The sequence below is a fragment of the Anomalospiza imberbis genome, chromosome 1, assembly GCF_031753505.1.
Source record: "Anomalospiza imberbis isolate Cuckoo-Finch-1a 21T00152 chromosome 1, ASM3175350v1, whole genome shotgun sequence".
NCBI lineage: Eukaryota > Metazoa > Chordata > Aves > Passeriformes > Viduidae > Anomalospiza > Anomalospiza imberbis.
The window spans coordinates 110959393-110974200 of record NC_089681.1 but is presented as its reverse complement, the minus strand read 5'-3'; the positions used below and the strand labels follow the sequence as shown (position 1 = coordinate 110974200).

General features: G+C 34.4%; 1 protein-coding gene across 1 annotated transcript in view; it reads left to right on the top strand.

Annotated features, from left to right (window-relative positions):
• Positions 1–14808, top strand: part of STT3B (STT3 oligosaccharyltransferase complex catalytic subunit B) — a 51487-nt gene that overhangs the window by 25197 nt on the left and 11482 nt on the right. Inside the window, exons 4-8 of the mRNA XM_068206119.1 lie at positions 1279–1344; positions 4934–5033; positions 9524–9622; positions 11121–11267; positions 13189–13237. Coding sequence (XP_068062220.1) covers positions 1279–1344; positions 4934–5033; positions 9524–9622; positions 11121–11267; positions 13189–13237 — 461 coding nt within the window. The remainder of the gene's footprint in view (positions 1–1278; positions 1345–4933; positions 5034–9523; positions 9623–11120; positions 11268–13188; positions 13238–14808) is intronic.

The window sequence follows — 14808 nt, the reverse complement described above, 5'->3', positions numbered from 1 at the left end:
GGCTTTGAGTTCAGTATCCAGATTAAATGGCCAAAGCTGTCTAGAGTAAGATATTAGTGTTTCTTGTGTGCTTTAAGAAAACAGTCTTATGTCTTTTAACTTGCCTGCTTGCTAAAGCAGCATGTCTGCCTCTCCTTAATCTGTGTAGAATTTCATCCATAAGGTAGTTTTGCAGGAAGGAGTCTAGGGAAGCTGGAATATTTCTGGACTGTTGAACCTACTTTGGAAATAACAAAAATAGCATAACTATATTGTTAATTCAGCACAGATGCTGTAGGGTACTGTCTCTTGTGTATTCTGGAATGCCTGCACTTTTCATTTAGAAAACTCCATGTAAGTAAGTACGTGGTCACTACAACAATTCTCCATAATTTTGTCAAGAGCTCTGGTTTTCATAAGCAGTTGCATATTCAAAAATGTTTAAGCTTTAGAATATTTCAAACTTGGGATATAGTTGGTAGGAATATAATGGAAGAGAATTGAATTTTTTCATGACTGAGTGACTGATATTACTTAAATGCAATTTTTTAAAATCTGGTTTTAGAATAAGCTGCAGCTGGAAAGTTGTGCTGTGTTTGATAACAATAATAGAATCAACCTATGTTTTTACTTGAGAGAAACTGAGATATGATAGCAATTACCTGTTCTCATGGAATTGGTATTTAACTAAACTGCAGAGTGCAATAATGTTTGCATGAATTCTTGTAGAATCAAATACATTTTACAGACAACATTCTAGCGTTTTTAATTTCTGTTCTTCATTCCTGTTTTCCTTCACCACAGTCACCCCCATCAGTTTCAGACAAATTCATATTCCTGGGGCAGTTTCTGGATCTTGCTAAACCTTTAGTAGTATCTGGGTGCTCTTGCTAACCTTAAGTGAATGTTTGGAATTACAGAATAGCTCTTTTGTCTGTAATGGCAGAGTTGGGTTGCATGCCAGACAAATTAAGGCATGGATGGTCTTCACTTAGAATTATAAAGTGCTCTAACGTCTGAGAGAAAGTAGCACAGAGCCATTGCAACTACCTTTCTACATCAGATCATAAGGCAGAGAGTTGGATTGTATGCTTTTGCTAGAGAAATACACCTAACCTCCTTCTGTGTGTGAAAGAGTTGCATTTGTGTTATGATTTTATGGACATCAGTTCAGAAGCATAAATATAACTTGATGCAGGCTAAAGTTCTCTCAACAGTTGTTTTGGGATTAAACTTTTATTGTATTTTTATTGTATTGTCCAGGATTTGTCATTCATAAATACTTGGTTATTTTTCCAGGTGAAGTCTGTGAAAACTGGGTCAGTCTTTTGGACAATCTGCTGCTGTCTATCCTACTTTTACATGGTAAGGCTTTTATATATATAATTGCTAAACTATTTGAGTAACTTACATAGTCCATATGTTGACAAAGAAGAGAAGAAGGATATTTTCATCTTTGTTGGAGCCATAATATAAAACTGTTGCTTTGTATTGTTATTACAACCTTAAATATATGACTAAATAAGAAAATATATAAAGGTCAAGTATTTAAATCAACATGATTAAAGCAATTTTTGGGAAAAAAATTTGAAATATAATAACTTTACTTACAAATTTTTCCCATGTTGTGGATTGGTGCTCTGATTCAGTTGGATTTTTATTTGCATATAGGTAAATTAAAGCATAATTTTAATATTTATGTGTCTGTGTGTCATTACTATAATGCAATAATCAGAATATTTAGAATGTGAGGACAAAGCTACATTTTTATAATTTTGAAAGCTATTTCTATGGGTACAATTATGCCATAAAGTAATGCTTACTACCAGAACTGGTGAATGACTGAAATGTCATAATAAATGATTGTAAATGCCCTTTTCATTCTTGATCAATGAAAATGAAGGCTATTGCAGAGATTTTCCTAAGGGCTAACAGAGGGGGAAAATTGTAGTAAACATGAGCAGATAAAACTAATAGAAAAATAGAGGGAATTGGTTTTCCCTCTCCTCCATCTTCTGAAACATTAGACTAAGAATTCTCCTGTTTGAATCAAACATCCTTTTTTTCCCCCTAATTGATAAACTTTTTGTGGCTGTATGAAAAATAAATTATCCTCAAAATAGCCAGTGCTGGGACAGCCAGGATAATTGCTTGGTGACAGTTAAGACTGAGGTCTCAAGTACTGCTTTTCTACCATCAGGTAGGTTTGCAAAAACAAGGAACTTCTGGATTGGTTTATGTGCCTTAAAGTCAAGGTTAATTCAAAGGTAGTCTGGATGCTGTCTAGTTTTCCTCTAGCTTTAATGTCCATTTGGTTTCCTGGGGAATTTCTGCAGTAAATACTGGAGATAATAGCCTTGTGTTTGTCACCAAAGAGGCTAAGATAGCTATTTCTTGTTAAGAGTACATTTATTTCATTCCATTTCTCCTCCTTTTTGCTACATTGCTTAATAGAGAGCCACTTCTTCATACACAGCATTGCTGTTTATATAGCATTATAGTGAAAAGGTCCTGTAGCTTTGGTATATGTTTAAGTGGAGTACAAAAGCTGCAAGTAAGTTTTTGATTTTTTATATTTATATAGCAGAGTATTTTTTGTATTGTGCCAATTTATTGATAAGATTCTCTAAAGGTGCCTTCATAAGCATACAAATAACAAATTCCATACTTTAACAATTTTACTGCTAAAAAAATCACACAGCAACAGATTCTTACCATCTTGGTGTGTGGGATTGTATGTGAGAATATGTGATCATGTTACACACATGATATCAGAACTTAAGAATCAATGTCATCATGATAATCAATCCTTATATGTAAATGGGGGGGTGCTGTTATTTTCCTTTCAAGTTCTCTCAGCTCATGAAAGGTTCAGATTCATCTGTAGCTTAGCTTCACATCTCGGTGATTAGATGATAGAATTTTATTGCTTGTATCTACTTCATCCCACATATGATTGCCTTCCCTACATTGTATTTCCCTTTTGGAAAGAATTTTGTGGAGTTGCCCTTCTAGATATTTTGCTTGAGTATATTTTTAGGACAAAACATAATTTTACTATTTGTAACATTGTAATAATTTGTCTTTCCCTGATGGAATTAGTAATTTTCAGTGTAAGTTGGAAGTTAAATGAAATCATAATTTTGAGGTAGTAAGAGTTCAGTCCTTGAATGGGAAGTTTGGACAACAGCTTGAAAGGCAAATGGATATTGCATGAACTGACAAATCTTTCCTGATAACTAAATCTGCCTTATAATATACACCTAACTCATTGTGGTAATTTAACTCATAGCCTTGCATTGCGTTCAATATAGCGAAGGGTGTGTTCTCCTTGGATTCATATTTTTAGCCTTTATTTTACTCCATCAGCTTCTGCTTCATATGACTTTTCATGACAAGGAGATAGAATAAAAGAAAGCTTTACATTGAAGCAATCCTGTAGGATAGCATGTCTCTATTCTTTTTGTCAATCTGTGAGTTTGCCTCAGTTTTGTTTGAGAAGTTCCAAAGTGCATCTTGAGTATAATTTTCAGTACTTAGATTTGGATTCATATTTTGATAATTAGAGATGCAGGTCTCTGGTCCATGCAAACTGTGACCTCCTTGATTCAAACCTTTCTCTGAATTTGACAGTGTTCTATTGGCATGCTTGAACTCTATTCTGTCTTACCTGTCTTGAGGTAATTGTTTTCTCCCGTTAAATAAACTTATCTGTGTAAACCATGATACTTCATACAAGTAATTAGGCAATAGGATTTGGATAATCTGAAATGAGTTACTAGAAAACTTAGATTATTTTATTCTACTTGTTTCACATAGTCTGAATTGTTTACCATAAATTTTGAAATGCTGGGGTTTGTAGTATTAGTGTCAAAAGACAGTGATCTTGGCTTCGTGGATTTTTTAGAATTGTTCTATAGAACATAGTAATTTGGGTTTCTTTTTGGATTCTAGGGCTTTAAAAATAGCTGCATGAATCTAAACCCTAAAGTACAATTAAAGTGAAAACCACATTAGCTACTGCATGCTAAAAATGAAGATCTAGGATAGGCATGGTGCATATGGGAGAAGTCTAGACTGTAATATGACCACAGGACGTGTTAAAATACAGATTGTCTAGTCAATATGAGCCCTTCTAAATATGTTAGAAATTTAGATACCACATTGTAATGATAGCTCATGAAATCCTTACCTAAAGCAGCAATCAGTGATCTGTTAATAACATCTGTAGTGTTTCAGTTCTAAGTACACCATAGCAGTCCTTCTCAACAGCTCTTGTTGCCACAGGTTTGCAATGTCTATAATATCGTTGTATATCATTCCACAGTGCTCAGTTCTGCTTTTATGTGCATCCATACTCTTCCTTTTGTTTATTTCCTTACACTGCAACATGCACTGGCTGCTCTGGTCCCAGAGTTTTGCTCCTGGAGGTGTACCTTGCTCCCTTTCCCCTCTCTACCTGGAGATAATGTTCCCTGTCCTCAGCGAAAAGTGTATGGTGCTAATTTTGTCAAAAGAAGGTTTTGGATCCTACATGAGATCATAGAACATCCTGAGTTGGAAGGGACCCACAAAGATACCAAAGTCCAACTCATGGCCCTACAAATCCTACCACTGCCTTGTGTTGCAGCCTTCACCATTGGGAAAAACCTCCAGCATAACATTCTCGTTTGCCAGTATGGCCAGATTAGCTTGGAAGGAGGAGATCCAGGAAGGGTAGCCTGGGAAATCCTTCAGCCCATTTCAAACACCTCTGATATGTGAGCTTTGTTGTGGTTTTTCTTTTATAATATATAGTGAGAAGGATTCTGGTGGTATTAGTAGTAGTTCTGACTGCTTGTGTAGATGGGATTTATATTTTCTTGTTAGACCATCAAATGTATAAATCCAGCATGGGCTGTCCTAAGAATTTGCAGATATTTTCAGATCTGATTTCCTGTTCCATTTGTCGTAGGTCTCTGCATGGGGTGGTTACGTTTTCATCATCAACCTTATTCCACTGCATGTGTTTGTTCTCTTGCTGATGCAGAGATACAGCAGGAGAGTCTACATTGGTAAGTTCTGTTCATTGCAAAGTCATTCTCAAATACTTAAACATGAGATACAAAATTATTGTACTGATGCGTTTTGTATCAAGTGGGTGTTAAGTAATTGCATATCAGATTGAGTTGTTTTGATTTGATTACTGATTATAGTCAGTTATTTTCTACAACATGGAAATAAGGAGTTGAAACATTCTCACACTTCCAAAATTTCGTATATGTTGCTGCTAATTAATTTTTTCCTTTCTAGTGCATGGGAAAGAAAAATGGGTGGTTTGATGTAAAAGAACCCTATTAATATCTTATAAATATACATTACATGTGCCTTTAATAATGTTTTATGTTTTTTTCTTTTCCAAGTATATAAAACAATTGCTATTTTTAAAAGTTATACAACAGAAATTATGTAAACATACAGATAAAGACATAGGAAATTTTAAGCAGCCATGTAAGTTTTAGATCACTGAGAAAAGGTGTGCACAGTAAGAGTCTGTCTACTCCATGGGAATCCTTAAAATTTTATTGGATTAATTGGTCAGCCTTCCTTCCAGTTTCAGGAACATGTGAATAAGGATCATCCTGGGAGCCTAACTTTTTTATTGATTTGCCTGATATTTAAATACTGTGTAAACTGTTTTTACTGACACTTTACCAATAAAATCAGTTGGCCATGATGTAGGTGTGTGAATGGAATAATTAGTAAGCAGTTCAGGTATTCAGAGATTTAGAAGGTAGCTGGAACACTTTTAATGTGAAGCCTTTACCATAGGTAGGTGGAGAACATAATGTGTGCTGAAGCGTAATCACAAAGCGTTTCATACTTGTAAATATATATTTTTATTCCTCATCTTAATACTTAATCTTTGTATTTTCAATTATTTTAATGCTTTTTTTAGTCCCTGCTAGAGAAATTACTTGTAATTTATACTTTCATACTTGTAAATATACATTTTTATTCCTCATCTTAATACTGTTTTATCTTTGTATTTTCAATTATTTTAATGCTTTTTTTAGTCCCTGCTAGAGAAATTACTTTCAGTACATATATGTGAACCATTATATACCACAACAATTGCTTAATTTGCTCAAGTTCAGTTTTGAATTTTTGGTATCAAATATTGCTTTCATACTTCTTTGTTACTCTATGTAATTAAGAATTAGAAATTCAATAAAATTTTAAAAAGAGGGAAAGAAGAAACTCTAACCCATCTTTAATTTCTAATGTTAGTATTAATTAACTTCTTCATTAACTACTTCTTTCTAACTTAAAGAGAGAGTAATTTATCTTGTTTTCTGCTTAAAATTGTTTTATTTAATATTTTCATTTTCTGATTTCTATGTATTAGGCAAGAGAAAATTAGATCAACTAATTATAAAATCCTGAAGCAATATGTTAGCCAGAAACAATAAAGAATAAGTGCCCTTGCTTTTTCAGCTTTAACTAGTCTTTGAACTCATGTGGGAAAAATAGTGCTGCATGTTCATAGGAATTAAAGGGTTTGGCAGATGTTTGTTTTGCAAATAGCTGCAGTGTTTTGAGATGTTATTGCCCTTCAGCAGTGAGGGATATGTGCTGCCATGGAGTTGTCAGAATGAAAATGTGATCAGTGCTCTGCTGTTTCATTGCAACTGCTGTCTTAACTTAAGCTTTCATGGGAAGCCCTAGAGAAGTCTGTACATCTCACATTACTATGTCATTTCTAGGTTTGTTTAACAGGATGTTTTTGTAAAACAGGTAAGAATGTTCAAGCACTTCTGAGAGGAGATTCGAGTGTGCTTCACCTCCAAACTATTCAGATAGGGAGAAGAGTTTACAAAAGCTCCTTGAAGCAGGGAGAATAAAGATATTTGGGGAGTTTCTGTTGCAATTGCTACTGTGCCTGCAGCAGTCTTATAATTCTTAAAAAACTAGCTAGCATGAGCCATTTTATAAAGGTTGTGTTAAGTTTAATCCAACATAACATAAATGTAGAGAACAGTATTTGGCAAAACCAATTTTTTTTAAATAGTGGTGATTTCCTGGTATGTATTTCTCATAAGAATGTTCATACACCAAGGAAAAGGTTAATGGGACATGATTTATATATCTGGGAATGTAACTCAGTATCATGTAATGAGTAAAAATTTCCAGAATGTGAAGTTTGCCAATTTTAAAATATTTTAAGGCTGGAAGGCAGATGACTTTATTAGCCAGATAGCTTCTGACCCATTTGGCATCAATAGTGATGATGCTACTGCCATTTGAAAGCTCAAGCTGTGCTTTAATTTTTTCTTCTTGACAATGGCCAGTGTCTTTCATTCAGATCCTCTAGTTTAATCATTATGAACAAGTGCTTAGTTTAATCATTATGAACAAGTGCTTACAATTCCAGTGTATTAACAGAGAGAATAACCTCTTTATTAACAGAACAGGATAACCTCTTTATTCCAATATAGCAACCATTGATATTTTTTATTATTGATATTATTATTTATTATTTTTTATTATCTCTTTAGTTTCTCATATGTTTAGAAAATAAATGATTTTACACTTGGAAGGGTATAGATTTATGTTATGTTTTCACACTTCAATTTTATAGTTTTTCATACAATTTTTTAAGGTTCCTTATAATTATAAGAATATTTAATAAAACAAGTGAGGATCTTCCAGAATTTAAAACTTAATTTCAATAATTTCCTGTTATATGTCTTGGATTTTATCATTAAAACAGTGAACAGGCATATATTTATATCAACTACTTCAGTATTCTAAGATTTCAGATTGAGTGTTTATTTCTGGTGATTGTAATCCATTAATTGAAAGTATGTGGCCTGTATATGGTTATACTCTCTGGAGAAGCTTTTCAGTAGGTCTTTCCTGTCTTTGTGTGGTGTACTGCAGATTAAATTCCTTGTAAAATGACTTTATCCACAGTAGGTCAGAATGATTTTGTTCTGGAGTTGGTCGAAGTTATAACCATAAGGACAGCATGCAGGAATCAAAATTAACTTCTTGTTTTTGCAAAGACTGTGCAAACTGTAGAATATAAAGGAACATGAAAAGTTTGTGGTAATTTATTATCCTGATGTTTCTAAGTTCCTAGAAAGATTGTCATTGTGTAAATTACCTTTTTTAAAAATCTTTTCACTACTAGGCGCTATGTAGCTTTTTCAAAGAAGTGGGAGTAAGGGATTTGGGTGGGGGTGGGCAGTGCACATAGCAAGTATAGCAGTTGCAGGACTGGGCTTAAAATGATTTACAGTGGTCTAACAAATGTGAAATGTAGTGATTTATGACAACCATTGAACTTCCACAGGATGGCAGTGTTGTAACAGTTGCATGGTACAGTAAATGATTTATGTTGTAGTGAATTCTTCAAAAGTTGAGCTTCCTACAGGAAAAATGCATTTCAGTGACTTAAGAGGGCATAGGTGAGTAGCTAGGCCAAGCTGTGCAATACAGGTGCTTGAAAGAGGAAACCATCACTTCTGACTGGTTTGGACCTCAGACAGTGCCCCGGGAGCATAATCCCTCAGCAAGACCACATAGGTGCTATGGAAATTAGACCACTGCTCAGTGATGCACTCCTCAGAACTGATCATGGAGGTTAGTAAAGGACTCTATGAGAACAGGGATCTCTTTGTAAGATCCAGGTTATCTATAACCAGATAGTGGTTTAGGATTTGTAGGAGTTCCACTGAAGGAACAGAACTTCATATGGACTTTAGGTTGGCTGGTTACTTCAAATGTAATCAGCCTTGTGGCTTTTCAGATTTGGTATTTTTATCTTCCCCTTCTGTCTCTTCTTCACCCTGTAATATTGAGGACCAAAACCCCTTTCAAAATAAAGTAAAAAAATGTTAATGCATATGCAATAAGCATTCATATTAATAATAGTAATTAATGATGCTCTTGGCCTCTATTTTCTGGGGGGTTATAAATCCCCAGTGTTGATACAGATCTATCAATGCATATGCTTAATATTAGTTTTTTAATTCTATTGTTACGTTTCTTGCAGTCCCTCTGCTCTTGTGTTAAATAAAGAACAACGGTGCCTGTTTGCATTTTCTAAAGTAGTGGACTCTTAAATGGTTTGCTTTTTTGAGGTCTGGTCCCTTCAATTTCTCCTCATATAGAAAGCTTCCTATGTCACTTGTTATTTGAGAGCTCTTTCTATCCATGACTCTCAAAACCAAGATGGGAAGAGAAAACCTTTTTCAAGCTGGAGAATCTTAGGTAAATAGCTTATTTTCCTAGGACATAAAACAGTGCAATTAGAAAGAGCAGTACTCTGCTACATCTGCTAAGGTTGGTTGCAATGGACAGCTTTATTCTAGTCAATGAAGGAAAAAAGTAATTAGGATTGCTGAAATATTTATCACAGTACAATTCTGTTCTGCTGTCAGTGAAGTTAGGGGAGAAGATGGTCTTCTCTTTGAAGATGGAGCCAATGCTTTTTCAAATGTGTATTAATGTTGTTCCCATCTTTCTCTTCCCCTCTCCTCACATTTTTCTCTCCTAGCATATAGCACTTTCTACATTGTGGGGTTAATATTATCAATGCAGATACCTTTTGTGGGATTTCAGCCAATTAGAACAAGTGAACACATGGCAGCTGCAGGTAAGAAAATGAAACTTCTGCATCCAACAGCCTTCCTAACACAGGAAAACCTCACACACTTGCAGCTTTGTTTCCTTGTATTAAAAAAACACAGGCTAACAAAGCAAATTGCTAAAGAAAGAGGTACAATTTAGTGTCTGTTGGGAAGTTTTCTTTCCAATCAACACATTTTCCTCTTTTTGTGTGAGCTAATGGAGGTAAAATGCTTTCATAAGACTGGATCAATTAGCATTCTGATAAGCATTTACTTTACAAGTTGATAATCTCTGCTGGTTTGCAATATAATGTTGCCTTCACGCATTGTACAATTGAAACATGGGTAACAGTTTTTACTGAGCAATTTGGTTTTAGAGCTGGTAGTCTTCTGTAATTTTTCACATCAGGCTAAATACAAATTACTTAAATTACTAATCAGGAGGGTGATTTTTAAATAACTGATTTCAATCTCGTTTGGAGTTTTTTTGATTTCTTTAAGTTGATATATCTATAGTTGTTGGCAGTCAGACATCTTGATTTCTTGACAGCAATAACCTCTACTAACAGTGAGTTTAACTGCATGCCCTGTTTGTGTGATGTAATTCAGTTTGTTAGATTCCCCAGGTTTTTTTCTTACGTTTAGTTACTTAGCAGAACGTATTTGGGACAATTAAAATTTAACACAAAAATACATTCAAAATGGAGACTTGCAATAATCTGAATATAATGGAAAAAGAAAAAACTACCAAGCCATATTCAGATTCTGAAGATTTTTTACATTTATTTAGTGAATAGAATTTTTGTCTTTCTCTAGGAGTTCAGAACTAGTAAATTTCATTGTGTACCTCGAATTCTTTGTTAATTTGAAGAAAGATTATACACTTTTGTTTTATTTTATTCCTCTGCCAGCCAGCATTGAATTTTCACTTTTGAAAGGATTCATCAGTGGATCGATCTGACTATAGACCGTGAAATGAATAATAACTGAAATATCATCTCCAAGTTCTGGGTTTAATGTTAAACTCTGAACAGCCTTTTCGAGTGTGTCAGCTGCTTCACCAGTGAATTCTGGTGTTTCAACACTAACTTTATGTAATTCAGTAGACTTAATGCTTACTTGGTTTGGTTTTTTCTTTCATTAATTCCTCTTGTTTTATTCAGTAGCTTAGTTTGCATATATTTCTGTATTAGCACTGTGTGTTGCCTGAAATCTGTCTCTTAATTTTTCACCACATCTAGCTAGGTATGTTAACCTGTATTCTTGTCATAATCAATGCAATCTGCTTTGCAGGTGATTCTCTCCTTTAGAATATTTTATCTCATTGGAAGCTTCTGGTTTTGCAAGTGTCACCCCTGTGAAGTATTACAGGTTATTTGTCAGAAAGTCATGCTATACTAATTTCTAGATGTTAGGGTGTACCTTATGTTTATTTTTCCAATTCAAATTTAGGCAAATATGCTGGTTGCTTTAACAGCTGTACTGCTCTTGAGTATTTAAACAAGAACTTTCCTCTTTCCATAGGTGTTTTTGCATTGCTGCAAGCTTATGCATTTTTGCAGTATCTGAGAGACAGATTGACAAAGCAAGAATTTCAGACATTGTTTTTCTTGGGCGTCTCACTAGCTGCTGGTACTGTATTCCTGAGTGTCATCTATTTGACATACACAGGTAAATAAATGTGAAACTCATTTGCCTTTACAGCTTGTAAGCCAGATGATCAACATTTGGTTTAGCCTAAGGTAGTTGTTTCAGCATTTTGGACTATTTAGTAGCAGTTTCATTTTTGTTATTTATGATATCATAATTCCAAAAGAATTCTTAGCATCTCTGTTTGTTTCAAAGTCTCCTAAAACATGGTTGTTTGATTTGCTTTTCCATGTGTAAGTTAGCAAAGTTTTCAGATTGGCATATCAAAACAAAAATTGGCTTCTAATCTCAGCATGCAGCCAAATATGTATTCAGTTGCAGTTCTTGGGAAGTGTTGATTTCATCTTCTGAAATTCACTGATCAGTATCCCTGCTTCATCAGCTGGAACAGGCCTTGTTCCCTCAGCTTCTGACAGGCTGTGTGATCTGGGCTCCTGAACCACCTCACCTCTGATCTCTCTAGATTTTCTTAATACTCCTCTTGCAGAAGGGGGTGCCCACATCTGGACTCTTTATCCCAGTATCTGGAAGAATGAGCTTCAGGTTTTGGACTGAAATCCTGCCTGCCACAAGGCATGTCAGCCACTCTTTTCAATTTAGCACAGTTACTTTTGGCCTCTGAGATATTTTTATTTTCTTTAAGCCAGCGGCTGGACCCCGATCCACTGTGTACTGCCTTGAGCTTGTCAGGACAGCCAGTTTTCAACCAGTCAAATGGTCCATTTGTCTGTCAGCTATTAATTCAGCTATTAATGAGCAATGAAGAAAGCATTTATCAGTGTATTTCAGGAGGCTGTGTTCCATGGTTTTTCAGCAGCTCAGGTTACTGCCCTGTAGGTTCGCCCATGTAACTTTCTGCCTTGCCTAAAAGTGCAGCAGTAGCCAGTTCCCAGGCACCCTCATCACCCAGGTGAAGATGATGGGTAGCTCTCATCCTGGCCTACTCTTCAGTGCCCTCAGGCTGTCTACATCCAGAAAAGATCATAGCCAGTAGTTTCCTGGGTGCTGACAGCTCCTTCTTCATGAGCACATAGTGCATTGGGAGCAATCTTTTCATCTGAAGACTGAAGGGAAAAATATGTCTTGTATTAGAATGTTGACCACAATATTTAAATGTCTAAATTAGATACTAAACTAACCCTTCAGTCAGATTATACTAATTTTGAATATAAGACAGAGGAAAGACTTACTGAGTTACATACAAAAACTTGGGTAATAATGAAAGGATTTAACCTTCTCTTATTTCTCCTTGTCTGTATCTGTCTTCAGGAGGAGCTGAAACAATTGCAAAGAAAGTGGAAATAAAAATTTAAGAATCATCTAAAAACTTTTAATAATAATTTTTCTTTTATTTAATAATTATACTGTTTCTTTTCATCTTATCATATTCAACTTATCTAAAAGCCTTGTTTTATCAAATAATATGTAAAGATTATCAGCATGTGTAATAGCAGCTTTTATATTCCATGCCACAAGTAGATTCACCCGGAGAGAAATAAAAGGAAACCAGCATTTCATCTAGTGTTTGTGTTTTGGCTATTGACTGTTCCCAGTTTCCTGCTCTGACATTTCAGAAAAATGAAATACTTTCTTATCAATTATGTTTTCTTTTTCTCATACTCCTTCACAGAGTTTGCTATCTATCATATTATTTGAGAAATATTTAGTATTGCATTGCTTTGACTTTTGGAAGTGTGCATGTCTTGATACTCAGATTGTACTTAACAAGTACAATGTGATCCTGTAAGTGTGTTCTGAAACCAGCTTGCTTCATGGCTGGTAGATTTTATAGCCTGCCTACTGCAGTAGGTATGGTTCACATATATTACAAGTTCAATGAAAATTTCTCTGGGTTTGTGTTATAACTTGAGGGAGTAGAAAAATTATTTCATTTAAAAACCTAGGCAGCAAAAAGGTTTTTCTTCCTCCTTCTCTTTTACAGGTTATATTGCTCCTTGGAGTGGCAGATTTTATTCGTTGTGGGACACTGGGTAAGTAAGGATATAAGATTTAGATATTGGTAGCATTTTACTGAAAACTAATAATCATTTCTTCTCCTCATCCCCAAATCCATTTAGTATTTCAGTCAAGGAGAAACAGTTATCTAAAGAGAGTATTTGCAGTACCTGTTTCATGGTCTTTACAACCACTTCACTAATTTGTCTGTGAAAATTCTTGCTTCTTAGCAAGTCTTTGAATATGTAATATGTTTTTTTCTATATGAAATGGTAGTGTGTATGTCATTATGAAATAACTGAAAGCTGTGCCAACACTTGAGTACACATTTAAAAATTACTGAGAGCCTTAGACTATTTTCATTGTGCAATATTGCACGAAATCACAAAAATGTTGCACATATGATCTTGCATGCTGCCTCTATATTGCGTTCATACATCTGTTTTTTATATACAGATGTCTACTCTGAACAATTGCTTTATTAATGTGTGTTTTCACAGGTGAAAATTTTGTTAATCTTTTGTTTTAGTTAACCTTTGAAAATACTATTCAAGTTGGATTCTCTAGTCAACCCAGAGAAAAGGAGTAAAATGCAAAGTATTTTTCTCAGATAAATATTTTGAAGTGAAATTCAGTTGCTAGATTTTTTTAAGATTTAAAGCAAGGATAGAACAACTTCAAACTTTGTGCAGTTCAGACTTTTTTTTCAGGCTCCAAAATCCAGTTCATACAGGATTCTGTCCCAGCTCTATAATAAATGTAATAGAACAAATGTTAGTAAAGAAGCCTCAGATTTACTTGAGGAATATATAGATTTTGTTCTTTGCCTGTCTATATATGTATATATATACACACATATATATATGTATATACAAAGCATTAAACTTTTGAGGGCTTGTCTACATTAGAAAAACATATTGTGTTAAAACACATAATACAGTTTTGAATGAGAACTAGATCTCAGTGAAGAAAAGGACATATGTTTGATACCTCACCATTCAATCATGGTAGCACCCTAGATTAGGTCCATATGTATAGTTGTCTGTAATATAGAGCACAGTTTTGTCCTTGTCTGCACTGAGTGTTTGACATGTTGTTTAGATGACATGTGTTTCCAAGTGTAGACAAGGCCTGTTTTTTTCAGCATCTAAAAGAGTGTGGGTGCATCAGTAACTGATCTGGTGTTTAATACTGTAACTTTTGTTACTAGAAAAATGAAGATATTCTGTGTAGAGGTTTTGAAAAACAATGTTGAAAATTTAGGAGATTTACTGGCATTGATGATTCTCTTTAAAAATGTAGTAAAGATGCTTCCATAGCTGTGTGTTTCCATTTTGGTGAATTTGGCTTCATATTTAGCCATAAACATATTAAACATCTATAATTTTAATTTTCTTAATTAGTTTGGAAATAATTGTTGTTTTAAATAACTATACACCAAATGCTTCATCGATACAGTAAGGCCTGGGGACTTCTTTGGTATAAGAGTTTCATCAGATTTCTGCTGATTAGGGCAATTTCCATTTAAAATTGAAATGCTTCCTTTGAGATGAATTTCAGAATTCCTAATGTTTACAGGTTTTAATAATTTTATCTTTTCAAAATA